Below are 27,952 nucleotides of genomic sequence, written 5' to 3'. Positions count from 1 at the left end.
TTGACCTAATGCCACATTATCCACGATTCTGTTACCTGCATCGGGTAAAATTTAAAGGTAGGCAATTAGCAAAAAGATCTAAATATTGTTGCTAAATATTTGGGAATTTCTGGTTGGCTTATAATTTTAAAAATGCTATTCGCTCCCTAGCAACATATCAGACATCCAAACTTCTGCACCAAGAACAGCGGGTGATTTCCAGTGTTGGAGAATAAGCCTCTTGGCAACCAATAAATCTCTCTGTAGCCATGTTTTCTGCCCCTTTGACAAATTCAAATTACTAGGAATCTATCCTAACAGTATGGTTACAGGCTCAAAGTTAAGTCAAGATGAGAGAGTAAAGTTGATCCTGACTATGACTGCTGACCAGAACTTATGCGGTTATGAAGTGCTGAGCATGTCCAAAAAGATGCAGTCGATTGGCTCCAGAATGACCACATTTCCAATATTTATCATCTTGTTTGAGAACAGTGATTCAGAACCTAACAAGATTTTAGTAGACTCTTAGCAGAGTGCAGCCTAAATCTAAAATCAAGCGTGGACCTGATGTTTAATATAATTGGAGTAAACCCTGCTAATATGTCAGAGATGTACCTTTCACAGTGGTCATTGTTCTCTTGCATTTAGCGGGGAGAGAGCAACTGTCCTTATTCAACACAGCACAGTCTGGCTGTTTGCTGCACACTCTCATTCATTCTCTCTCTCTCTCTCTCGTTTGTGAGACCTTTTGGAACAGGAAACCATCTTCATTTTATTTCATATTATTTGCTATGGGAACTTACATTGTTATACTTATTTGTAATCATAAGCGTTTCTGTGTGTTTCAGTTGCATCAAATCAGACCCAGAATGAAGATGTTGGTGCCGATGATGGGGGCTTCAATCAGGAATGGGAGCAACAAAGGGATAATAGGATAGGGGCTCTGGAATCAACCCCTGAAACACGAGCAGCTGTTCAAGCTCTCCCCAGTCATTCTATAGCAAGTGAGGACCCAGAGGAGAGTAAGTAACAGTTCCAGATAAACATGTGTTAACTTTCCAGGCAGCTAAGAGTGTTCAGAGCTACTGTCAGATTGTACTTATCTGGCACACTGGGGCCCATTGCCAAAGCAGCAGCTGTTGATCAGTCTGTAAACTTTGACAGAAACGGGGAGGGAGACACGTAGTATTCTAATACACTGAGAAACTGAAGAGCAATATGTTAATATATTGTGGTGCCACTAGAATCCATTTGGCTGCCACTCTTCAAATGAAACTGTAAGCTTATACCAGTGAGAGATGAGATGTAGTGCATATCTTGCCTTCTGCTTTAAATAGTTTTCAAGTGTTGTCCTCAGTAGCCGAGTATGAAACACAGATTCTTCCATTGCTGCTCGCTTGTAATCAAGCCTACAAGGAGGCAGTAATAGTTTTTGCAGGTTGTTCATCCTGTCCTCTGTTCAGTCCCACATGTGGATACTAGATCTGCACAATCCAGGAAGATACAAAGGCTTGGAAAGCTCATTAGCTCTTAGAAGATACATTGTCCCTCCCTCTGCAGCACAAACTCAGACCTTAATGGTGCTGTCATTACAGACTTAGTACCGTGCTTGGAAGTGTGCTTTCAGTTTTTACCCCAAACCTGTAATTAGTGCAAAATATTCTGTATATTGCTCTTTGTACAGAGCACTGAATGTATTAGAAGGCTTAATTTCATACTCTGATGCCTTGCCTCAATTGCAGAAATTTACAGAAATTGATAGAGGCAGGGAAGAAGTTTGTGCACTACACCAAATGTTTGAGACACTCGCCCACCGCTGTAGTGTGGATATATTGGGATATATAGGCCAAGATACAAGGAACTACATAACTCATTCCACAGGCCTAAGGAGGCTTTGGTTTCTTGAATAGCGCACACACACATATGCCACATAGGAAACCACTTTGAAGCTGGGGATGCTTTCAAAAGCAGTTTATGATATAGCATACGGGTCTGCTTTTTTAAAGTCAAAGATCTCACTGGGTATTCCAAACCCTTTTGAGTCCCAGCCGTAGATTCTCCCACCCACTAGTTTGGAATGCTCAGCTGAAAGCAGGGGAGTAAGGTATGTAATTGGCAGAACCGTGATTCTGTACATGCATGCAACCTTGTCATTGCTAAATATACAGCTATGGCAAGGAGTATAGGGAAACACTTCGCCTGTATCTAAGTCAGTTAAATGGACCTTGCAAAGAACAGTACTGGGCTGCAGGCAGCAGCATCTGCTATCTAACAGTCAGGTTACTCAAGGATGAAAACACTGGTGAACACTTAATGGGGACCACTGGCTTTGGGAGTGAGGGTCTCATAGCCATGATTGTAACATGAAGGCCTGAAAGAACATTAAGGCACTGTTTGAGTCTTATTTAATGGGATGAAAATACAGACACCCTCCTGTTTTCTGTTAATTGAATGTTTCACTGCTAAAAGCCCTGCCAAGCCAGTCATTATCATCAAAATATATCTAACAGCTCATACAGTAGAACCGTAAACATTAGTTTAATCATGATGATATACCATAATTAAAACATATGTGTCTCTTAAAAAATCATAAGAAGAACTTGGTAAGAGACATAGGACATTGGATGTAGGTTTGCATATTGACAAACTATTATTTTAAAGCAAAAACTGCCAACTCCTAAGCAAATTGTCTGCGCTCGAGGCAGGAAAACAGTTGTCTTTTTGCCAGAAAGTTGTAATCAAATAGGACAGCAGTTTTCAACCGGTTATATTGCGTTCCACTGAATTTCCCAGATATACAGTGGTCCCTCTACTTACGAAATTAATCCGTTCCGAATGCACATTTGTAAGTCGAAAAATTCGTAAGTCGAAAAGCGGTTTCCCATAGGAATGCATTGGGAACGGATTAATGCGTTCCGGAGCCTAGAAAAAAGACCCAGACCCCCAGTAAGGCTTGCAAACTGCACAGGAACATTTCTTTTCAAGAATAAACAGGCAGTAAACAGGCAGGCAAGTCAAGGAAACCGCATGTAAAATTCGTAAGTCGAGGAAACCCCATCTAAAAATTTGTAAGTCGAAAAAACCGCATCTAAAACCGGATCTAAAACTGCCGTTTGTAACTCGAAAAATACTTATGTCGAGTAGTTTGTAAGTCGAGGGACCACTGTATATCTTTGATAACAGCACTTGAAAGGTGGGAAGAGATTACTAAGAAGCATGCAGTAACCACCTTAAAAGCATACTGTGTGGTGATTGTAACCATCTGGGGTTGGGGCGGGGGGCAGTATTCTGTACTGATTACGCAATTAAACCCAGTGCAATTTCCCCCTTCCCTTACAGTCTCCTGTCTGCCTCTCTCCATTGGTTACAGCTACCACACGCTTTTTTCTCAAGCAATTCCCAGTTACCTGTTTCAACGCAGCTCAAAGTTGTTCACCCAATTTAATTTCCACATGCTTCCTGCACTTGCTGTTTGGACAGGGTTTCCCAGATGTTAAATTCAGGCAGTGCATTTGACCATCTTTCTCAGTCAGCTTCTGAAGAATAGTTTGTCTTTTTAAAAGTTTTGGTTCTTTAGTAACATTGTCCTACTGAAATCTCTGATCTTCAAAATGTTTGCCTCGGGTTTCTTCAGTTGCATCTGCTTGAGATGAAAATACTGTTTGTATTATATTTGACAAAAATAATAAGAAATGCATTGTGGCAGCAGACCTTTAGGTGTCCCATCAGTTCCTTTGGCTTATGAAATGGATAATGACTAAACAAAAGTTACTGCATACAGTGGTTTTAATTTCAAGGCTGAGTGACAAGTCATTTTTTGTTTTTGCTTAGTACTTCTCTTTTTTCTTCTGCAGGGGGAGTTAAGCTTGGCTTGGGAGACTTCATTTTCTACAGTGTTCTAGTTGGCAAAGTCTCAGCAACAGCCAGTGGAGACTGGAACACAACTTTAGCCTGTTTTGTAGCCATTTTAATTGTGAGTATATAAACATGGCAACTTTCTCCTTCATTCCTTAATAGCAAAGCCAAACATTTACTAATGAATTGCAGGATTCTTGAGATCTTACTTCAGAAGACAGTTTCATAGAGTAGGATTCAGTATGCCTTGCCAGCTGAACAGCTTCATCACCTCTCTTCCAGGTTTTTGTTCTGCAAGAACAACACTTCATGAATATGTACTACCTTTTCCTCCCTCCTTCAAAAACAGATGGGATAACTACAATAGTTTCCCATTTCTCCTTCATTTGTCAGTACATGTAATAGAAAGTAATGAAACATGACATAAGTTTTCTTTGCAGGTGATTCCTGGTTATCACCCCACTTTCCTTTCTGTAGATACCAAGAGCAGACTGTGATGTTTAATGGTGGAGTTGAGGGAAATTCAATGCAGAATCTAGACATGCTAGTAATGTTTTGTCTTGTGGCAGTTTATCCACATTGGAATTCCCCCGTTAGTAATCATTCAAGAAGATAAAGCGTGTGACTAATCCTGTAGGGATTATCATTGAAGAACATTTTACCACATAGCTTGTCACTGCAGATCATCAAATGGAGGTAGCTTTTCATGGGACAAGGCAAATATAGCCTGTAATACTTTGTAGGTTAAGAGTTCCACTATCTAATTTTGTGCCTATTGTGTTTTTCCCCCCAGGGCCTGTGCCTTACCCTCTTGCTCCTTGCCATTTTTAAGAAGGCCTTACCAGCTCTTCCAATCTCTATAATCTTTGGGCTCATTTTCTATTTTGCCACAGATTACTTGGTGCAGCCCTTTATGGACCAGCTAGCATTCCATCAATTTTATATCTAGCACACTTTAAAATGACCTCCTTTGGACATTCATATTGACTGTAGCAAATATGGGATGGAGAAATTTTCATCTCGTTTCTTAATACAGATCTCTGTAAAAAGCGGTCTCTTAATTGAATGCATTATGGGACATTAAATCTTCAGCAATCTGAGCGATACATCTTTGACAGGACCATATGTACAAAAGATGCCTATGTTTCCACCAGCAATGTAACTACTCAGCACCGTGATTCTACCACCATCACCCTCAACTGCTGAAGAGTGTTGAAAACTATGATGAGGTTAAACAAAGGGAACTGGTAAATCCAAAATATCAAGCTATCAATATTTACATTCTGATCCTGCTGAATGTTTCCTAAATAGCAACAATTGGGCTCTGAATGAGAGGATTTTGTCTGAGAAGAAAAATCATGCAAGTTATTCTCTATATGCCTATATGGGCTTCATGTAAGATTTTTTTTTTAAAAAAAATCTGTTTGTCACTCTTGCACAATAGCCTTTGTGCAGAATTTGCAATTTCCCAACATTCTTCAGCTCAGAACACACATTTTCTGATTTTGCTGCCAAATGTTTCTTGGATTCTGTTTGCAACAGGTTAGTCATGAGAGTGAGTTTAGATCAATTCCAAGATATTCCTAATTCTCACTGAACTGTGTAACCCATTTCTAGAATTCTCCCCCTGCCCCCCGCAACATACACACACACACATTCTGAAAGTTTGGTGTTTCTTTTTCAGCATTATGAGTGCTGGAAAAAAATATAATTCAAATATTAAGATATGACAAAGGAGATGATTTAAGAGCTACAAAATAGCAATGGGAGACATTGCTATCAAAAATGTTTCTAGTTATTCTTTCTTTTTTATCAAAGTGATGAATGTTTGGATTTCATCTTCTTCTTTTGTTCTCAAGCTTATACTTGTTTAGTATTTTGCAGGATCACTGTATAGAAGTGTGTGTGTGTGTGTGTTACTATAAAAGAAAAAAATTATCTGAAGAGCCTGTGTTTGTACAATTGCCATTGTTAACATCTGAGGTCTTTTTAGAGGTGATGAGGAGAAGCTTTACCCAGAGCATATTATGTTTTACTTTCGATGTTGGACTTCTTTCCAAGAAATGATACTAGTACCAGGAGATTCAATCTCTCTTTCTAAAAAACACTACCTTTGTAGATGGCTGTGTCTTGAAGAATGTTTAACTTATGGCTGAAGACTGATTCCCACATAATGTTTACCTTCACAAGACACTTATAGTCTTTGTAGAAGTATGCATGTGAAAAATTTGACATTGAGTTGGTCATCGCTGTGGGTTTTTCAAACAAAATACTAGATTTCTGTTAGACCTTGCTCATGGGATCATTCCAGAAAAGTTCATGTGGGTAACCATTTCTTGAGTAAGGTTTTTTAAATTCTCTATTGAGAATCATGCCAGAAGTACTTCCATGGAAATGTATGTTATTTCAGAAAAAGGCCTAAAATTTTACACACATATTCTCGGAAGACTAAATCACTCTGTTTCCTTCAACTGCCTCATCTTGAGTGCCCTTGGGAGTGTCAGCTGCACTATGCTGTCATTTAGAAATCACAACATTTTTGTTGAAATAAGATGTACTTGCCCAACTAATAGGATAGCATTGAGTGGCTTACAATTGCCTTTTGAGTTTAATTTGGAAATGCATTAATACACTGAAAATCACATAATGGCCCCCAGTCTACTCTAAGCCAGAATTCACTGTGTAAATAATAGCTCACTATTCCCAATAGACCTTGATTGAGGTGTAGGATTTGAAATGAATTCTTGAGTGTCAGCTTCTTAAGCTGTTGATATTTTGTTTGTATTGTATGTTTTTCCTCACATCAGCTTTCATATTTGAGGGGGGAAAACCCTCTATCAATCTACTTAACTACAAAAGAAGACTGCCAAAATCTGATATCACCTTTAGTAGCTTACATCCTAGAAGCTGAGTCTCAGCAGAATTGTTAGGAGTATAGAAAGATCCATCTTGTATGTAAAGTGTTGTCTGCAGAAACCAGCACTTCTGTTAGCTCTCACAGAAGCAAAGTCTCTCTGTGAATTTCAACAGACTCTTATATAATTGCTTAGAATGAACACACAATTTCAGTCTTCCACTGCCTCAAACTGATTGCATCAAGTTTCTTAGTGAGGTGGCAAACCTGAATCTAGGGACTGTTACCACTTCAGATGTAGATGGGGTTCATATAATGGAATGCTCCTCCGTACAAAATAATCCCTCCACATAGAAGATTTCACCGTCCGGGAGGAAGAGGATTCCCTCCACACATAAGATAAGCATGTCAGAGAAAATAATCACTTCTCCTTGACGTGTGTGTGTGTTTTAAATTGGAGGAAATTTTTTTTGTAGACTACTCCATCACATGAGCCCCCAACTTGCAGCCGGAAGTGGTACAGCCCAAACACAGCTCGCCACCTCACTGAGAAATTAGACTGGTGTCATATAGGATAGATATGCTTATAGATCCAAAAAAATTCAAACATGAGTCTGCTTTATTCAGTTCTCAAGTTAGGAGATTCAAGATAGAAAGCTACTTTTAGCTAATGCACCAAAGTTTAAATAAAGTTACATAAGCTACATCATTGGGTCTTGATCCCACCTATAACATAAGAGAACACAGGAGAGTTGGAACTGTGAGCACCTTCTGTATCATGCAGGATGTTACAGGACTGACTACAGCCCACTAACAGCTTGAGGGCAGCATTAAAGTAAGTGGCTTGTGGACAGCAGCAGGAATCAAAATTTGGGTTCAAGGGATTGTATTCATTCAGTCTTCATCTCAGAAGACCCAATTATGCCAATCCAGAAGAGGCTGCTTGGTAGCAGTAGTTCTTCAAGATGGACTAGATAGTTCAGTAACTCAGCTATTCTTGATAATGCATTCTGTGCCCTTTTGAAAAGGCAACTTCCCCTTGGTATATTGTTGGCCTTGTCCAAAAGCCCATCAATTTGACTGAAGCATTCTTAACACAGTGATTGTAGTTCAGGGTTATATTGTCAGTGCTGATAACCGTCTCACATCTTGCACACATAATTTAAGGAACTGCTCATTAACTGAATTTTAAGTCCAAGCATTGAGTGTGAACAGGAGTGTTTCAGAATTGTGCAAATGCTGTTTCTTTTATTGGAGTTTATTACAGGCAAATGGATTTTTTTAAAAAATCTAAGAGCTATATGAAGTGCTTATCATAAACTGGAAAGAGAAATGCAGAATGAAGCATGTCTAAATTCCAATGCCACTTATGGCCCAAGTGGCATTTAAGATGCAGCCTGTATAAACCCTTGTGATTACCAAAGCTTTAAGGGCTGTAGTTAGCTGAAAATAACTGAGTCGTCTTAAAGTACAAAGCACAGTTGTAGTTGTCTTTGGCTCATAAGATCTTGATGTTGAAGATAGAGTGCTATACCCATACATGATAGTCGCTTTGTTAATTTATACAGTAAGAAGCTAATACAGTACTGCAAGTATATCTGAGAGGGGATTTCAGGTTTGATGAAGAAAATGTCTCCAATTTTACTGGAAAATTATTTTGGCAGCTATATATGTAAAAACCATTCTCAAGAAAGCTACAGTACTTTATCAGTACAGTGGGGTGATATTGTCTCACCATATTGGTCTGTGAATGGAAATACTAGAACTGGACAAGAAGCAGATTCTTTAACACTTCAGCATTTGTGTTTTTTTTAACAGACACTGGTTTGTACATAATCTGAACTGAATGTGAATAAGCCTTTTTAAAACACCTTTCCTATAAGATATAATTTTGATAGGTTATTGCAATTTTCCCTGTATTTATCAAATTATTAAAAATAAAGAATGCATGGATCCTAGATTGTCTTTCATTACTTGTGAACATTTTTAGTATTCTGGAGCTGCTGATGCAAACTTGAAGGGCATCCAATCAATATGGGTATAAACACTACAAAATATAAATTATTAATATTGCTTCAGATGTAGTTCTGTGGCTGCCAGTACACCTATTTTGTTTTTTAAACTTCTAGATGACTCAAGTAAGTTGTGGGACTTGCTTTAGTTGGAAGTAAATTTAGAATTTTGTGACCTGGAAGGAAACTCTTTTCCCCATCTCCAAAATGTATACCTTAAGCACAACTATTTATTTTTCAATTTTGTAGACCGCCCCAAAGCTCCATCTCTGGGCAGTTTAAAACACATTACAAATGAAAACCTCTAAGCAATTTGAAACCACATTCCAGTTAATAAGCTTGGATGAGGAAAAACTAAATGAGGAAAGTTTACATTTCCATCATAAATGTCAGTGTAGGTAGGGGGAAAGTGGCTAAGGGGGAAATGATTCAGTTTTATAAATCTGCATGTTGAGAAGAGAGTAGATAGAAGTTTTTGTTTCATAATACTAGAGTCAACAATCATGCAGTGAAACTGATTGGCAAGAGATGAGAGGCTGATAAAGTACTTTACACATCACATAATTAATGGAATTCACTGCCACAAGAAGTGGAGATTAAAAGTTCAGATGGATTTAACATGGAATTAAACAAATTCATGGAGGACACAAGTCAAGGCTATTAATAATGATGGCTATAAGTCATCACCCTGGTTCAGAGGACTGAATGCCATTTACTGAGGAGCAGGAGTGAGAGAGGACTGCTATCATGTGATTATGGGCTTCCTGGTGGCATCTGGTTGGCCATTGTGGGAGAGGTGGAGGAATGGCTGTCTGGGCAGCCTAACCTTCACCAAAGGTTCATGGTCACTGACAATGCTGCAAACATAGGCAGCTGAGTAGGGTCAGTTTGTGTCCATCTGTGGTGTGGCGCATATTCTGAACCCATGCAGGGTGCGCTTAGCCCTTCTGGGGCTGCGGCCAGGTGCTCGGTGCCATCCTGCTGCTGCCACAACTGCTCTTGTGGAGAAGTGCCACAAGATAGCAGCTAGCTTCCACTGGAGTGAAAAGGGTAGGTGTATACTCCGGCAGTGGCAGCTTGAGCTGGGCCTACCTGAACACATGATATTCCCCCAGGATGTTCCAACCCAGTGGAACTCCACCTTTCTCTTGCACCTGCAAGTGGCAGCCAGCCAGCCACGCCCTGGCAAGGAGGTGTGGCTTGGAAGTGTGTGACCTGTCCAACCAGGACTTCGGTGCTCATTTGCGAGGCTATCTTGGCACTTGAGCCATTCTTTGTTGCCATGAACAGGTTGTGTGCAAAAACAGCAACACTGAGCCAGGCTTTGCCCGCCACTCTTCTCAAGAAGACGAAGGGTGAGCTCCAGCCCATGCTGACCACTGAGGAAGCAATCTCCTTGGCAGGTCAGCTGAGGACTGGAGTGGTGGAGCGGCTCAGGACACCCTTGAGTAAATCGTGTGTTGTCCTTCCTATGTGAACCAAGGGTGAAGGGCAAAGCAGTCACCCCTGACCAGCTGACCAGGTGGAGGGACCTCCTGGTTGCTGAGGATAGGAGGCTGGCTTGCAACCAGGAGAAGACTTACTGCTTACTCCTAGTGCACACTCAACCCCTAGCAGCAGTCTGCTAAAGGCAGCCGGACTTGGTGAGGCTTGCAAGACGGTTCCTCTCGTGCCAACACTGGACCAAGAAGTGTCCAGTGCGAGAGGGTGTTCTCCATGGCCCTGGGTGTGGTGACACTCCATCGTTCAGTCTTGGATGCTGAGATGGTGGAGTGGCTGGTCTTCCTGAAGGCCAACCTCCCAAGTTGGCCATGGAGTGTGAGTAATTCATGGTCAACTCCAACCCCACCCACTGCAACACCACTGGCAGTTCACCCTACCCTGCCTAACCCCAAACCCAGTCACAGTCTGCCCATTAGTGCTACTGACATATGCAGATACACATGCATGCCAACACCATGGCTGGTGATGAGATATGGACTGGTGCCTGAGCCATGTGTTAGGCTGTCAGCCGGGGCCCGGCACCAATCTGAGGCCATGGTGTGTTATCCAGGCAGGCAGGCAAGCAAGCAGGGATGTATGTTTATACTGAAGAGAAGAAAGAAGACTGCTTCTCATGGTAAGAGATGAGCTCCATGTCTGACCTTGAGAGATGACTTTGTGCTTCCCTCTCTGCTCTGCTCTGCTCTGCATTGCATCCTGCATTGCAAGGTGTCCTCACTCAGTCAAAATGTGGCTGAAAACATCACATTGCTGTCGTTGAGCTTATGGCTGTGCTTACTGGCTGCTAAGGGTGCCACTGTGGCAGCTGTTGCAAGTGAGGACAGAGTCATAGTGGTGTGTGAGAGAGCAACTTGTGCCAGTGATGCTACTGCAACACAGGCACTGTGGCTGGCAGTGGATTGTGGGTCAGTGATTCTTTTTTTGCCATCTTTGGACTGTGTGTTCGGCAAAACAGCTCTAGACAGTCTTGGAGGAAACTGATTATCTAGAACCATTTCAAACTGGCTTCCAGGCTGGCTATGGGGTGGAGACTGCCTTGGTTGGCCTGATGGATGATCTCCAACTGGGAATTGACAGAGGAAGTGTGACTCTGTTGGTCCTTTTGGACCTCTCGGTGGCTTTCAATACTATCAACCATAGTATCCTTCTGGAGCATCTGAGGGGGGTTGGGAGTGCGAGGCACTGCTCTGCAGTGGTTCCACTCCTACTTCTCGGGCAGGTTCCAGATAGTGTCCCTTGGAGACTGTTGTTCTTCAAAATCTGAACTTTTGTATGGTGTCCCTCAGGGCTCCATATTGTCTCCAATGTTGTTTAACATCTACATCAGGGATAATCAAACTTGGGTCCTCAGGTGTTATTGGACTTCAACTCCCATAATCCCCAGCCTCAGTGGCCTTTGGTTGGGGATTATAGTAGTTGAAGTCCAATAACACCTGAGGACCCAAGTTTGAGAATCACTGATCTACATGAAACTGCTGGGAGAGATCATCAGGAGATTTGGTGCAGGGTGCTATCAGTATGCTGATGACACCCAAATCTATTTCTCCATGTCAGCATCATCGGGAGAGAGCATAACCTCCCTAAATGCCTGTCTGGAGTCGGTAATGGGCTGGATGAGGGATAACAAACTGAGACTGAATCAAGATAAGACGGAGGTACTCATTGTGTGGGGTCAAAACTCGGGAGATGATTTTGACCTGCCTGTTCTGGATGAAGTCCCACTTCACCAGAAAGGAACAGGTATGCAGTCTGGGGGTGCTTCTGGATCCAAGTCTCTCCATGTTGTCCCAGGTTGAGGCAGTGGCCAGAGGTGCCTTCTATCAGCTTCAGCTGATACGACAGCTGTGTCCGTTTCTTTAGATGAACGACCTCAAAACAGTGGTACATCTGCTGGTATCTGCCACACTGGATTACTGTAATGCACTCTATGTGGGGCTGCCCTTGTACGTAGTCCGGAAACTACAGTTGGTTCAGAATGCGTCAGCCAGGCTGGTCTCTGGGTCTTCTAGGAGAGACCATATTACTCCTGTGTTGAAGGAGTTACACTGGCTGCCGATATGTTTAATGTTGTTTTTATCTTGTAAATCGCCCAGAGACATACATTTTGGGTGGTATAAAAATATGTAAAATAAATAAATAATAAATAAAATAGGGTGTTCTCTGTTGGGAGGGACTATGTGTGCTTCTGTTCTGCAGTGTTGTGTTTTGTAAGTCAGGGTTGCAAAATGTGTGCATTCTGCTTGTTTTGTCCATAGGGAACAATGGGGAACTTGAACTACGCCATTGTTCCCCATGGGTAGGTCCTAAGGACACCAAAGTGGGTTGAGTGGTACAGCATGCTGGGTACTACCTACCACCCAACCAGCAAAAGAAATGGGCAAGTGGGCCAATCAATCAATAGATGGATGGATCGATGGAGGGGGGTTAAAATGTGTTTAAACTTCTTTAAAATGTTTATTTTGTGGGTTGGGTGGTAGGTAGCATCCATCATGCCCTACCACCCAACCCACTTTGGTGTCCCTAGGTCCTAACCATGGGGCCACCTTATAAAAGTGGTGCTTCTCTTTATTTAGCAGGGGGAGAGCAACTGACCCTATCCATCCCCAGCACAGCATCCCTCCTGTTGCTGGCGTCTGTCATATTTCTTTTTTAGATTATGAGCCCTTTGGGGACAGGGAGCCATTTTATTTATTTACTAGCTGACCCTTCACAGAGCATTTGTGCAGTTGTGAGACCCCGCAGCTCGCTCGCTCTGCCCCCCCCCGCAGCTCGCTCGCTCGCTCTGCCCCCCGCAGCTCGCTCGCTCGCTCTGCCCCCCCCGCAGTGCGTGCACTCATGCTCAGTCTGCCCCCCCCCCGCAGCGCTCGCGCTAGGTCTGCCCCCCTGCAGCGTGCTCGGCGCTCTCCCCCCACAGCGGCTCTTCCCAGTGGGCGGGCCAGGGCCAGGCCATCCTGCTGCCACCTCCTCCTCCCGGCTGGTAGGGCTTTGCCCGCCGTCTGCCCGCCTCCTTGCCGCTCTCATTATTTCTTCCCACCACCATCTTCTCTTCCTGGCTGGCGGGGCTTCGCCCACCATCCACCCACGTCTTCTGGCCGGAGGAGCTTCACCTGCCAGCCCTCCACCTCTGCATCCTCACCGCCCCCATTATTTCTCTCCGCTTCAGTGCTGGAACTCTTGCATGCTCTAGAGCCGGGATCCTCAACGTTGGGCCCCCAGATGTTCTTGGACTTCAACTCCCATAATCCCCAGGCCCAGTGGCCTTTGGCTGGGGATTATGGGAGTTGAAGTCCAAGAACATCTGGGGGCCCAATGTTGAGGATCCCTGCTCTAGAGTATCTGAGCATTAGTTCTTGATTGCTCCCCTCATCTCAGAGATCTCCCCACCCTCACCTGAGCTGCACTCCTGCTCCTCCTCCATCCTGTTGCTTCCATCTCCCTCACCCTTCTTGTTCGTGGCTGCAGCATTGCTGCCGCCTCTTGGCCAAGCTGCAGGCCCTTATCCGCAGAGACCTCCCCACCCACACCCGAGCCCTGCTCCTGCTCCTCCCCCCCCCCCAGGAGCAGCAGCAGTGGTTGACCGGGCCATTCCTCGCTGCTGCCACCACCATGGCCGCTCGTTCCCCTCAGGCCGCTGACAGGCCCAGGCCCGTCCCTTGCCTGCCTGCCTCCCTCTGACAATGACCTCGGTAGCCCCAAACAGCAGTAGTGGTTGACTGGGCCCTTCCTTGCTGCTAGTGCTGCCATGGCTGCTCATTCCCCTCAGACTGCTAACAGGCTCAGGCCCGTCTCTTGCCTTTCCTTCTGTCTCTCTTTTTCTCCCTTCTTTTTCTCTTTCTATCTTCTCCACTCGCTCTTCCCCACTCTTTCTTTCTTCTCCATGGTTTTTCTTCCTCGCTCTCTTCCTCCCTCCCTGAGTTAACAGATTTTGTTCATCTTCTTTCCTCATCTAATTCACACAACAGCATCCTCCTTCTCCTGAAGGGGCTCTTTTCTCCCACACAATCCCTCTCTTTGCAGACCCCTGCCCACTATTCCTCTTCTCTACAATCAAGAACATCTTCCGACCAGTAACAGTTGCATTCCAACTGACCTTAACCATCACAGGCTCCTCCTCCTTATCTGCATAGGGAATCCCCACTGCCCAATCACCACAGTGCCACAGGCTCCTCCCCCCATCTGCATAGGAAATCCCCACTGCCCAATCAGGTGCTTCTGTTTGCAAATTCTGTCAACCAATCTCCGCAGACCCCTGCCCACTATCCTTTTATATATAGATAGATTCCTCTCCTCTACAATCAAGAACACCTTCCAAACAGTAACAGTTGCATTCCAACTGACCTTAACCATCACAGGCTTCTCTTCCTTATCTGCATAGAGAATCCGCACTGCCCAATCACCACAGTGCCACAGGTTTCTCCTCCCTATCTGCATATGGAATCCCCACTGCCCAATCACCATGGTGCTTTTGCTCTCACAGTCTCCTCCCTATCTGCATATGGAATCCCCACTGCCCAATCAGGTGCTTCTGCTTGCAAACTCTGTCAGCCAATTGCCTCCTTTCTACTACGTCCCCACGCATGGCCCATCTTGGAGAATTAATAATATAGAAGATATCTATGTAAACCGCTTTGGGAACTTTTGTTGAAAAGTGGTATATAAATATTTGTCTTCATATTTGGGGAACAATGGGATTGATTAGAGTTCTCCATTGTTCCCTATCAATGATTCTCATGTTTTTCATGAATTTGCAATTCAATGTGTGTTCTTGCTATTTGAGTTGAGGTTGAATCAAATCACAAAAATATGTTGAGCACACCTCTGGTTTGTAGCCTATGTCCCACCTATATGCACACTTGTTTAAGAATAAATGTAACTGACCATCATCTGGACTGGAGCAGCGTACCACAGGCTTGCCTAACATCTGGCAACACACCGCACTCGACCCTGTGCTGTTGTTGCATGTTTACCCCCGAAAGGCAAATACTTTCTGAAGCTCGCCCATGCTCTGGAAGTGCTCTGTTAGAGTGGAAACACATCACTCTAATAGATTACTTCTGCACCAAAGTACCCATGCATGCAATCGCACAGGACTAGCACTGTGTGCCAGTGGATATTAGGAGTGCCTGCCATATGCTGCTCTCTGTCAGCCACTGAAATCCTATAAATTCCAAATAAGCCAACATAAGATAGGACTGAAAGATTGCAATTCTGAACATAATTACGATCAAAAAGTGGGATAGACTTATTAGATAGTGTTCCTAAGATCAGACTTCAACTTTTCCATTTTAAATGCCTGTGTCCCGCATTAAAAACAACTACTAAACATGGTCACAAGCAAGCAAAGGTTAAAAACGTATTTGTTATAAAATCCCTTTATAAAAGCTTTCTTTCACAGTCTGTTAAACCCTGCCAAGGCCAATTATTTTGAAGCCACAGGAGGCATAATTAACTAAGCAAAACAAAGGCTGTGCAAAAATACTGAAAAGCAATATACTGCAAAAATAGTAATCTTTGGTCAAAATCTATACAGGTCACTAGATGGGAAAAGCTTCCTTATAAGCAACCTGTTGATGTTAAATTCTGTCTACAATTGCACAGTAGTAAAATATGGGAGGAGTTTCCCATTTGGGGGGGCAGTTTATATATATGAGTGATTTCAAATTGGAGTACATTAATTCATTTTTGTGTAGGTGGTGATCAACAACACACAGAATGGAATCAAAACATCTTAAGTACATTTGTCTTACAAGACCACTGAGCCCGGGGAAGCATGTAATTAACACTGCCTAATACGGTAAACCTGTTGGCAGATAGAATCTTTGTTAGTTTGTTCCTACAAAACAGGCTCTCTTTGGATTGTGGCAGTGAAGAAGCCAAGCCTCCTGTTGGGCCTTTCCCAGACAGCAGGCTTTACCATAGGATTAAGGGGTGAAGTTGCAGGGCGTATATCAGAGATTTAAAATTTGCCCAAAAACCTGACTGCCCAGAGATGAAAGTTTTGGATGGTACAGAAATATTTTAAATAAATAACGTTCAGTAAATGGCCTGGAATGTGGTACTACCTGTGGGGTACTGTTGCTTTGGCATATACTGTATAAAAGAGATCTCTCAGCAAGCCTGCCTTAGTCTGGCTGTCGAGAGGATCCAGCCCAGGGCTCAGACAAGATACCTATTGTCCTCCTCCCCCTTCTCCTTCACCTATTGCCAGCCACCATGATCAGTCTGGCCCCAGCCTGGGCTCAAGTGCCTCAAATCTTAACATCACAGTGCTATCCAGACTAGTCAGATTTCTGGGAAATGTGGACATTTGGTGTGGGAGGGGCCAGCTGTTTATTCATGGGAAAGGTGCTCTGAATTAGCAAATCTAGGTTGTCAAATTTAGTCTTGCCATGATCTTGGAAAATGGACCATGGTTTTCATAAATTGTTAACGAAGATTTTATAGGGGGGGGGGGGCGGGTTAGTGGTAATTAGACATTTTTCATTAAGTGTGGTGAACTTGAAAATTTAAGTTGCCAGGTTTTATACCTATGCTTGGTTGCCACGGATGTCAGCATGCATTTTCTGATCATAAAGGCTGTCTCCCAGGAGGAAACCCTTTTATTGATGGCAGAAGCTTTATGCCATATCACATAGGATGGAGAAGTGTGGTATCTTGAGAGTGTTGCTTTAAGACAAACTTCCTGAGAGTTTAGCAAGAGAGGCACGCACACTCCACTCACTCACTCACTCACTCCACACCTCCTTTATTTGTGTACTCTGCAATAGTTAATCCCTCACCACTTAAAAATCCGAGAGAGCATTTGCTCTTTTGGCTAAAGGTAAACTTGACAAATGGAATTGCCCTACAGGAGCCCTATTCAGACATTATGCTGCATGTGCATACAGGTGTCTATACACATGCACACGTTTTTGTGTGAATGATTGTACATTTTAAAAGTGAGCCAAAAGAACCCAGATTGAGGTATGTGAAGGAATGTGTGTGTTTTACAGGTGTTTGTATTGCATATGTATTTGCTTACTCCCTTTGTTCTTCTGTGTTAAGAAGAAGCTGTTGCAGGAGTCAAAAGTTCACAGCTCCTGTTCTACAGTTTGGTTTGGATTTACTGTTTGATTTTTTGAGGGAAAAGGGGGTTTGATTAGATTAGATATGTGTTTGTTTTTTTAAAAAATGGAGGGAACTTAATAATAAATAATAATAATAATTCGATTTCTATACCGCCCTTCCAAAAATGGCTCAGGGCGGTTTACACAGAGAAACAACAAACAAATAAGATGGAACCCTGTCCCCAAAGGGCTCACATTCTAAAAAGAAACATAAGACACACACCAGCAACAGTCACTGGAAGTACTGTGCTGGGGGTGGATAGGGCCAGTTGCTCTCCCCCTGCTAAATAAAGAGAATCACCACGGTAAAAGGTGCCTCTTTGCCCAGTTAGCAGTTTTGATGGTTTGTTTAGCAAAATTGGAGGGGGGGGAATAAAAGGAGGCTTGGCTGCAGCAGAAGGGTTGTTAAACTTGGAATAAGACCCAAATAGGAGTAAAACTCAGAAAGACATCTCAGAGACAGAAGCAGAGCTGGACCCATGAAGAGACAAGCAAACTGCAGCAGAAAGCTTGAAACCACCGAGCTGGAATCTTTGCAGCATAGAAGAGGCAGAAACTGCTAGATTATGGCAGTGAAGAAGCCAAGCCTTCTGCAGGGCCTTTCCCAGACAGCAGGGCTTACCACAGGATTAAGGGGTGGAATGCTGCAAGTTACGGGGCATATAAATTATTTCACATTTGCCCAAAAACCTGATGCAAAAAGTGGAATGTTTGTAATGTGCAAGCAATCTCTGTATATAATACTAGAATGATCGCAATCTTCAGGCAAAATACAAGCTATAAAGCATTTTGCATCACTGAAGTACTAAGAAATTATTCATCATAATACATTTCCCTGATCTTTGGTTGTTGCAGCCAATTTTGTTATATGTAGGCTAGGTGAGCAATTGCAGTCACACATCTTGAGCCTAACCACGTTTAGCTGGAAGCAAGTTTCATTAGAGGATATGGAATTTGTGTCCAGGTAAGCAGGTTTAGGATTCCAGTCTTAGCCATTTTTCACACTCTGCTTTTCAAACTGGAAATGATCGCTGCTGGCTTGGCAAACCAGGAATCTATGCAAAACCTCATTTTAATTGTAGTGAGTTGTATAGCTCTGGGCCTGATGTGCCACACACACACACACACACCCCAAAAGTGTTCCACTGCACTAGATTTCAGCTTTCTATTCTAAGCATTCCTTCCCTAAAATATATAATTACAGAAAAAAAATGCATTAGGAAAGGAAGTGAATGCAGAGTGATGTGCTTTGTTTGATATGAACCACAGAGCTCTAGGTCACTGGTGCTGAATCCTCTAGGTGAGTCATACGTAAGCTCCAGTCATCAGCTACAGTTTCCAAACTATTTTAAGAGTAGAATTTGGCTGTTGCCATAGCAGCAGTAAACCCTTTTAATCTCACTTCCTGCAGAGATGAAGCGGTCCTCGATTATCTACTTTGGAATCATCAAAGGTTCTGTGAGAGGCTCAAAAGCAAGAGGTAGCAGTGTGATCTGACCATGCCTACAACTCGAAGCTGCTCTTCCTAATTACACTTCTATTCCATTTTACTTCCATAGAATGCAGGGCAGTATACAAGTTTATCCTCGGATTATACTCTTTCAACAATCCTGTGTGTTAGGCTAGGCTGACAGAAAGCAACAGACCTAACCTAACATCATGGCCGAGTGAGGGTTTAAACCCAGGTCTCCCCAGGCCCAGTCCAACGCTCTAAACCAGGCCTGCTCAACTTAGACCCCCCCAGCTGTTTTTGAACTACGACTCCCATAATCCTCAGTCACAGTGGCCAATAGCAAGGGGTTATGGGAATTATAGGCCAACATCTGTAGGAAGGCCAAAGTTGAGCAGCCCTGCTCTAAACACTGACACATGGCTGTCTAATAACTTAATAGCAAATATGACTCAACATGATTCGTATTTCCAAAAGCAAAGATGCCCCAGTGCCAAAAATCTTAACCTGTAAAATGCATTTGGCACTGTTTTCTATAAAAATGGTTTGAGATGTTGTGCCTCTGGAGCTGCAAGATATTATCTTTAGAATGTGTGAATTATTATGTGGATCAAAGTTGGCCAAAGCTTCAGCATCATATGGAAACACTGCAAGATGTTTGTTACACAGTTGATATTTACTGACAGAGGAGCAGGACGGATTAGCCTTTATAAATTAATTGTTCAATATCTGACTGAAACATGTTTATTTGCTATGATGTTTCAAGCTGTTATATAGACTATACACTGAAATGTAAGAAAGCTCAGTTACCAAGCATCACTGCTGCACAACCGCCAGTAATTTTAATCAGGCAATCACTATCATCCACACAGACAAACTTTTTTTTGTCTAGAACTTCAACTAATCTTGGTATTTTAGCTGCAATTAATGTTACCATTGTATTTTCATCATCACAGAAAATGTGCCCTGAATGAGTTTTGTGATTCAGACCAAACACTAGGTCTCCAAAACTAGGTTTGGGGGGACAAAAGGGGTGAGGGCAGGACCGGGGGTGGGCGAGGCAAGAGGCATCTTTCAAAGTAAATGAAAAGATCCTTAATGGTACCTGGGAACTGCCTGTAGCAGTGGCACTCCCCACCCAGCAAGCACGGAGGCCAGTGAGTGCCAGAGCCCAGCCAAGCTGCTGTCGTCAGCTTCCAGTTACTAGTAAGGATCTTCTCATTTACTTTGAAAGATGCCTCTCACTGCTGCCGTCCCTGGCGCCACTGCGAAACTGGTTTGCTTCAGACCGGGTTTGGTTTGATTCGATTGTGGATCAGGCCCCCTTCCTGAATGACGATCCAGTTTGCGTTTGAACCACTTGAACCGGCCCTGTTCGCAGCACTTTACTGTGATTTGTGTGTCCACACCCCTAGAGAGTACATGTTGCACATAGTCTACAATACTCAGAGGGACTGACTCTAAAACAGGGCTCTTCATTGCAATGCCTGGGAGCAGGTCCGGTGCTACCATTAGGCCAACTAGGCAGCCGCCTAGGGCACAGACCTCAGAGGGGCGCAGAGTGTATGAACTCAATCAAAATTATTTGTGTGCCAAAATATTTTCTTTTGTATTTGAGAAAGATCATCAAAAATTGATGTATTACCTATTCTTGCAATGTAAAATAAATTTAGCAGTTTCAAGTTTTGTGCTTTTAATTTTTTCTACAAAACATCTGTTCTTGGAAATCGAAGTTGAAATTTTTTTTGGGGGGGTACAAGTACTTAGCCTTGCCTAGGGCGCAAAATAGTCTGGGAGTATATCTCCCTGCCTGGGAGCCAGTGGCGGCTCCCACTGACCCTAAGTGCAGCTCCTTGACTAATTGTTTACTAGACCTGTGCAAAGTTTCAGTTGAAGCCAAATACTCTACACATTTCTCCCAGGCACTGTGTGGACATGATCATACCCATCATGCAGTGCTATGCTTCCCCCAGTACTGGTGGAGCTCCTTCAAGGGAAGCAGAGCCTCGAGCCCCAGTATCATCTTGAAAAGTGTGCAGGGGCCACTGGAAGGTGTAGTCCCCCCCAGCACTTTCCCAGTAGAGACTATGGGGAAAGCACTAGGAAGGACTACACTCCCCAGCTGTTCATGAGCACCTTCGAAGATGGTGCTAGGGCTTGGCAGAGCTCTGTTTCTCTTGAAGGCCCCACCCTCACCTAGTGATGGGGAAAGTATGGCCCTTGCAGAAATCACCACAGTGGGAAACTGCTCTCACACTGAACTTTTTAAAAAAAATTTTTGCCAAAATGGCCCCTCCTTGAAAGATTGTGAAGATTTATAACATGTTGCTTTGGCAAAACAGCATATAGGCTTAGGTGCAAGGCTCCTTTCTTCCACAACAACTGATGCTGTTCCTCTAGCACAGGGGTGGGAAACCTTGGCCCTCCAGCTGTTTTTGAACTACAACTCCTACTATCCCTAGCCTGGGGATGGGAAGAGAGCTGGTCTTGTGGTAGCAAGCATGACTTGTCCCCTTAAGCTAAGCAGGATCCACCCTGGTTGCATACGAAAGGGAGACTAGGATGTGAGCTCTGTAAGATATTCCCCTTAGGGGATGGAGACGCTCTGGGAAGAGCATCTAGGCTCCAGGTTCCTTCCCTGGCATCTCCAAGACAGGGCTGAGAGAGATTCCTGCCTGCAACCTTGGAGAAGCCACTGCTAGTCTGTGTAGACAATACTGAGCGAGATGGACCTATAGTCTGACTCAGTATATGGCAGCTTCCTATGTTCCTATGCAGTTCAAAAACAGCTGGAGGGCCAAGGTTCCCCACCCCTGCTCTAGCAGTTGCTCTCTGACTCTCTAAAGCTGCAAAGCTGACCAGTGCAAGGACACGGCTCCAGTGCTGCTTCAAGGAGATGTGGATGGAAGGAAAGTCTCCTTTATGTGGCATCCTATGATAAGACCTCGAGGCTCATAAGGGGGTCATAGATTATAGAATGTGGGATAGTCAAAGGTCAAAGTCAATACTGGAGGCAGGTGACCCTGGCAGAGAACTATGCTAGGGGCTTCTGGCTGACCATGCCTTTTGTTCATGGTCAGCCAGAACATGACCATGACCGGGACAGGAGAGCTGGTCTTGTGATAGCAAGCATGACTTTTCACCATAGCTGAGCAGGGTCCACCTGGTTGCATATGAATGGGAGATTTGATGTGTGAGCCCTGTAAGATATCCCTCCTCAGGGGATGGAGCCACTCTGAGAAGAGCAGAAGGTTCCAAGTTCCCTCCCCGGCATCTCCAAGATAGGACTGAGAGAGATTCTCTCCTGCAACCTTGGAGAAGCTGCTGCCAGTCTGGATAGACAATATTGAGCTTGGTCTGACTCAGTATATGGTCCATTGAGGTCTCTTTATGGTCTGTGGTCTGACTCAGTATATGGCAAATTCCTATGTTCCTGGTTAATAGGACAGAATGGTCCATTGAAGTCTGTTAATAGGAGCTATTGTTAGGAGATGATCTCCTGACAGAGTTGCCAGGTCAAAGACATCCCCAAATCTCAGATTCAAGAGGTAGGGCTTGTTCATGTCACAACATGGGCCCTGATGATGTCACAGTTGCCATGCAATGTTCCCTTTAATTGTTTTAATCTGTTCGGAGAATAAGTTTTGTTCTGGACGACAGTATCAAAGCGCTGTGCGCACACATGCATTCAGAATGGGGCCTTCCTGATCCAACCCAAGCGAGATCTAAAATTAACTGAGCAGACAGTTAAAAAAAACCAGTGTGTGTGAGCCAGTGTTCTCTCTCCCCCCACCATCTGTGCACCTAATGAGTTTTGTTTTGTTTTGGGCGGCATTATTAAGACAGTGTGTGCGCATGTGAATTCAGAGTGGGACTTACCTGATTCAACCTGAGCAAGATCTAACACTGACTCAGTGGACATCAAAAAACATGTGAGTGTGCACACATGCACACACCATAGAGAGAACATTGGTGTGTGCACATGTGCACGCTTTAAAGAAAACACTAGTATTATTTCACACACACACACACACACTCCAGCCCAAAATCTGCTGCCACCTCTTTTCCAGATCAATTGGAGAAGATGAAGTTTGCCAGCAGTGCACACTAAGTTTTGCATGGAGAAGGAGAGGGGGAAGAAGAGATAGCAGAGATGGCAGATGATGGGGATCAGGCCACTCACCCAGAACCAAAGATGGACCTCCTGTCTCTTGATTGCTGTATATACATATACAGGGCAAAGAGTATATTACCTGTCACTTTTGTGGTGATGTAATATGTGATGAGAAGTCGTATGCAGAGAGGAAGCTGTCATTGATTATCCCCTTTGGAATCATCAGAGGTAGATTATGTGAAAGGCCGGAAAACGAGAGGTAACAGCATGAACTGATTGTGCTTAATTAAAATTTTAAAAAGTATATATATTTGCATGTAGTTCCAGGACTAGCTCTCTTATTTGAGTTGTACCTACAGAGTTGTAACTACAGTTCGGTATGTAGGATTATATCTCTTTTTATTTTCATGCATGTTGTTTAGATAGTTATTATGTTTCTTACTGTCATATTATGTCATCTCCTTTTCTTTAAGCATGATGTATTAGCTATTCTGTTTTAAGTTGTTATATTATGCTTTAATATGTGTGTTATGAACTGTGGTTACAACAATAAACTTAACGTAGTAGCCATTGTGACATTCTTGTGACAATGTATACCATAAGGCATGGGTTCCCAACCTGTGGTACTCCAGATGTTGCTAAACTCCCATAATCCCCAGCCACAATAAATTTTAGCTGAGGATGATGGGATAGTTCAGCTGCATATGGAGCACCACAGATTGGGAACCCCTGACAAACTGATTATGTATTGTGTGAACATTTGTTTGTCCTGTGCCTGTTGCTGATCAATAAATTTAATTAACATTTGAAACTGCTTTGTAGTCATAATCGCTGAAACATCCCTATGAGCAACAAGTTTTCCAGTATTCCACAGGTTATCAGAATGTCTGGATAGCCCATCACTGGTATAAACTAGTAAAACCTTGTACCCTGTATTCCAGTATATACTCTTGTTCAGAAGTTCTCAAACCATGGATGTTCTAATCTATCCAGATACTGCACCAACAGATGCACACTAGCAAGCCACACACCCATGCCAATGTGCTCTTATACTATGCCCTCCTACCAATGCACAATGCTTTGATGATTGATTGATGATTAATTGACTGATTGATTGAGTGCAGTCAAGTCAGTGGCGACTCTTAGCAACCATATAGATTCTCTCCAGGATGATCTGTCTTCAACTTGGCCTTTTAGGTCTCTCAGAGGTGCATTGATTGCTGTCGTAATCGAGTCCATCCACTTTGCTGCTGGTTTTCCTCTTTTCTTTCCTTCAACTTTTCCCAGCATTATGGACTTCTCAAGGGAGCTCGGTTTTTGCATAATGTGTCCGAAGTATGATAGTTTGAGCCTGGTCATTTGTGCCTCAAGTGAAAAGTCTGGATTGATTTGTTCTATGACCCATTGTTTGTGTTCCTGGCTGTCCATGGTATTCTCAAAAATCTTCTCCAGCACCAAAGTTCAAAAGGTCAATACTTTTTCTGTTCTGCTTGTTCAAAGTCCAACTTTCATATCCATACAGGTGAAACTCAAAAAATTAGAATATTGTGCAAAAGTTCATTAATTTCAGTAATGCAAATTAAAAGGTGAAACTGATATATGAGATAGACGCATTACATGCAAAGCGAGATAAGTCAAGCCTTAATTTGTTATAATAGTGATGATCATGGCGTACAGCTCATGAGAACCCCAAATCCACAATCCCAGAAAATTAGAATATTGTGAAAAGGTTCAACAGTAGGCTCCAGGTGTCCCACTCCAATCAGCTAATCAATCCATAACACCTGCAAAGGGTTCCTGAGCCTTTAAATGGTCTCTCAGTCTGGTTCATTAGGAATCACAATCATGGGAAAGACTGCTGACTTGACAGTTGTGCAGAAAACCATCATTGACACCCTCCATAAGGAGGGAAAGCCTCAAAAGGTAATTGCAAAAGAAGTTGGATGTTCCCAAAGTGCTGTATCAAAGCACATTAATAGAAAGTTATGTGGAAGGGGAAAGTGTGGAAGAAAAAGGTGCACAAGCAGCAGCAATGACCGCAGCCTGGAGAGGATTGTCAGGAAAAGGCCATTCAAAAGTGTTGGGGACTTTCACAAGGAGTGGACTGAGGCTGGAGTTAGTGCATCAAGAGCCACCACACACAGACGGATCCTGGACATGGGCTTCAAATGTCGTATTCCTCTTGTCAAGCCGCTCCTGAACAACAAACAACGTCAGAAGCATCTTACCTGGGCTCAAGAAAAAAAGATCGGGTCTGTTGCTCAGTGGTCCAAAGTCCTCTTTTCTGATGAGAGCAACTTTTGCATCTCATTTGGAAACCAAGGACCCAGAGTCTGGAGGAAGAATGGAGAGGCACACAATGCAAGATGCTTGAAGTCCAGTGTGAAGTTTCCACAGTCTGTGTTGATTTGGGGAGCCATGTCATCTGCTGGTGTTGGTCCACTGTGCTTCATTAAGTCCAGGGTCAACACAGCCATCTATCAGGAGATTTTGGAGCACTTCATGCTTCCTTCCGCAGACGAGCTGTATGGGGATGCTGACTTCATTTTCCAGCAGGACTTGGCACCTGCCCACACTGCCAAAAGTACCAAAACCTGGTTCAATGACCATGGGATTACTGTGCTTGATTGGCCAGCAAACTCTCCTGACCTGAACCCCACAGAGAATCTATGGGGCATTGCCAAGAGAAGGATGAGAGACATGAGACCAAACAATGCAGAAGAGCTGAAGGCCACTATTGAAGCATCCTGGTCTTCCATAACACCTCAGCAGTGCCACAGGCTGATAGCATCCATGCCACGCCGCATTGAGGCAGTAATTGCTGCAAAAGGGGCCCAAACCAATTACTGAATACATATGCATGCTTATACTTTTCAGAGGTCCGATATTGTTCTATTTACAATCCTTGTTTTATTGGTTTCATGTAATATTCTAATTTTCTGGGATTGTGGATTTGGGGTTTTCATGAGCTGTACGCCATGATCATCACAATTATAACAAATTAAGGCTTGACTTATCTCGCTTTGCATGTAATGCGTCTATCTCATATATCAGTTTCACCTTTTAATTTGCATTACTGAAATTAATGAACTTTTGCACGATATTCTAATTTTTCGAGTTTCACCTGTAGAGTGTCACGGGAAAAACCATTGTCTGAACGATTCTAATCTTTGTAAGTATAGACACATAATGGCATCTAAATATCCCTTCCAAGGCCTTCATTGCAGCCCTACCAGATGCTAGTCTGCGGCATATTTCTTGATCCTAAAAGGCAGAAGCTATCCACCACTTCAGTGTCTTCATTATCAGTTCGGACGCTGGTTGCTGTACCTGTTGTCATTAGTTTAGTCTTCTTTATATTTAGTCATAGTACCATTTTTTCACTGTGCTTAAATGCTTTATCGCTTCCCTTTATTTTTTTGTCTTGAAAGTTATTTTTCCAGTTTCATGCTGGAGGGTTTCTTGCGCACTAGCTGTTTTCTCCAACATTGACATAATTCATTCACTCTGTTTTCACAAAGAATCCAGATGATCAGGGGCATAGCAAGGTTGGAGTGGCCTGAGGATGGGATTTTAAAATGGGCCCCTCGCTGCTGATTAACAAAGGAGACTATCAACCATGCAGTGTGAGTTTTTTTCAGAAATCCGAATCCTAAATTCAGTCAAGTTTATTTCCAGGTAAGTGTGTGGAGAATTGCAGCCTCAGGCAGCAAATCTAACCACATTTAGCTGGAAGTACATTTTCACTTCCAAGCCACTTATGGGACTTCTTTGATGGTTTTTCAAACTACAAAAAATTAAATACCAACAATTTGTCCAATCCACCTCAATTTAAATATACTTATTCCTCCCACCCTGCCCTATATCTCAGCTCAATATCAAAGCCCTATGCCAAGTCATTCCAGGTGATTTAAAGGCTTGGGCAGAAAGGGGTGTGTGGGGTGTGATAGAATAATGGTCTAAGACGGGGCTTCAGTTCCAGACATTTTTGTAATTTTCTGCCATGAAACAATAGGACTTTTTTGATGGGGTGTGTGTGTGTGTGTGTGTGTGTGTGTGTGTGTGCCTACACATACACCAGCAAATTCTTCAATCTGTTTCAAATAAAATATTCCGAGTCTTCTCAATCTGCCCTACATCCACCCCCCCATACCAAAGCCCTCTGGCAAGCCAATCCTTAAATATCCAAGAAGGGGGGGGGAATAACCACAAAAAGGAAATTGCATCATACCTCCATTACTAAGGCTGGGGAGCTCTGCTGGCCAGCTCTGGCCACCCTCTCTCCTTTCTTTCCTCCCTGCCTGCCTGCCAGCCAGCACTAGAGCTCAGGCTTCAGCGAGGCCTGCACAGAGGCCTCTCTGGAAGCCCTGCCCACCCACCAAACAGCTGAGAGGTGGATATGAGAGGAGCTGCAGCAGCTTGCAGGAGAGAGGGTGAGCAGGCAAGGGAGATTGGCCGAGGGGCCATGGGCCCCCAGACCCTGTGGGTCTGGGGACAATTGTCCCCCTTTGTCCAGAGGACATTAGGCCCCTGCAGATGATTTCATTGCCACTCTGTTGCATTCCAGTGTTGTCCTGTCTTTTCTCAGAGCTTATTTTAGAGAATGTTCAGTCCTAAAACACAATTGCAGCACAGCTTGCCCAATGTGGATTGGGAAAGGGGTCTTGCTTAATATTTTGGTCGGTCCTAATAAAGGTATTACTAGAATGCGAATGCAACAAATATTTATATACCACTTTTCAACAAGAGGTCTCAAAGTGGTTTACATAAATATAAATAAATAAAATGGTTCCCTGTCTCCAAAGGGCTCACAATCTTAAAAAAAAAAGTAAGATAGAAACAGCAACAGCCACTGGAGAGATACTATGCTGGGTGCTTTCCAGATTAAACCCTTCAACCGGGTCACTATGGATCTGCTAAGTGTGCTTCCGTACTTCCTTTGTTGTGACAGCGCAGTCCCTGCACTGACAGCAAGGTGCCATTCATATTTCCGATACCTTATTTTGGATTTTATCTTTGTGTTATAGTGCTACAACGTTGCAAGTCCATTGCAGAAAAATAGCTGTATTTTCCCATTGT

At 43.4% G+C, this 27,952-nt stretch overlaps 1 protein-coding gene and 1 long non-coding RNA gene across 2 annotated transcripts in view; one reads left to right on the top strand and one right to left on the bottom strand.

The window, feature by feature from the left end:
- The window catches only part of PSEN1 (presenilin 1), a 55,442-nt gene extending 46,796 nt beyond the window's left edge, over nt 1–8,646 (top strand). Inside the window, exons 9-11 of the mRNA XM_053283766.1 lie at nt 828–1,001; nt 3,834–3,952; nt 4,628–8,646. Of these exons, the coding sequence (XP_053139741.1) occupies nt 828–1,001; nt 3,834–3,952; nt 4,628–4,783 (449 nt within the window). The 3' untranslated portion in view covers nt 4,784–8,646. The remainder of the gene's footprint in view (nt 1–827; nt 1,002–3,833; nt 3,953–4,627) is intronic.
- Nucleotides 961–27,177, bottom strand: LOC128339587 (uncharacterized). The gene is made up of 3 exons (XR_008313105.1): nt 27,105–27,177; nt 3,387–4,125; nt 961–1,463 (listed from the first exon to the last, which is right to left on the bottom strand). It is a non-coding gene; the product is annotated as an uncharacterized LOC128339587 (long non-coding RNA).
- Between the last annotated feature and the right edge of the window lie 775 nt (nt 27,178–27,952).

Source organism: Hemicordylus capensis, chromosome 1, assembly GCF_027244095.1.
Source record: "Hemicordylus capensis ecotype Gifberg chromosome 1, rHemCap1.1.pri, whole genome shotgun sequence".
Taxonomy (NCBI): domain Eukaryota; kingdom Metazoa; phylum Chordata; class Lepidosauria; order Squamata; family Cordylidae; genus Hemicordylus; species Hemicordylus capensis.
Note: the sequence above shows the minus strand (reverse complement) of the source record. Positions and strands in the feature narration are given on the sequence as shown.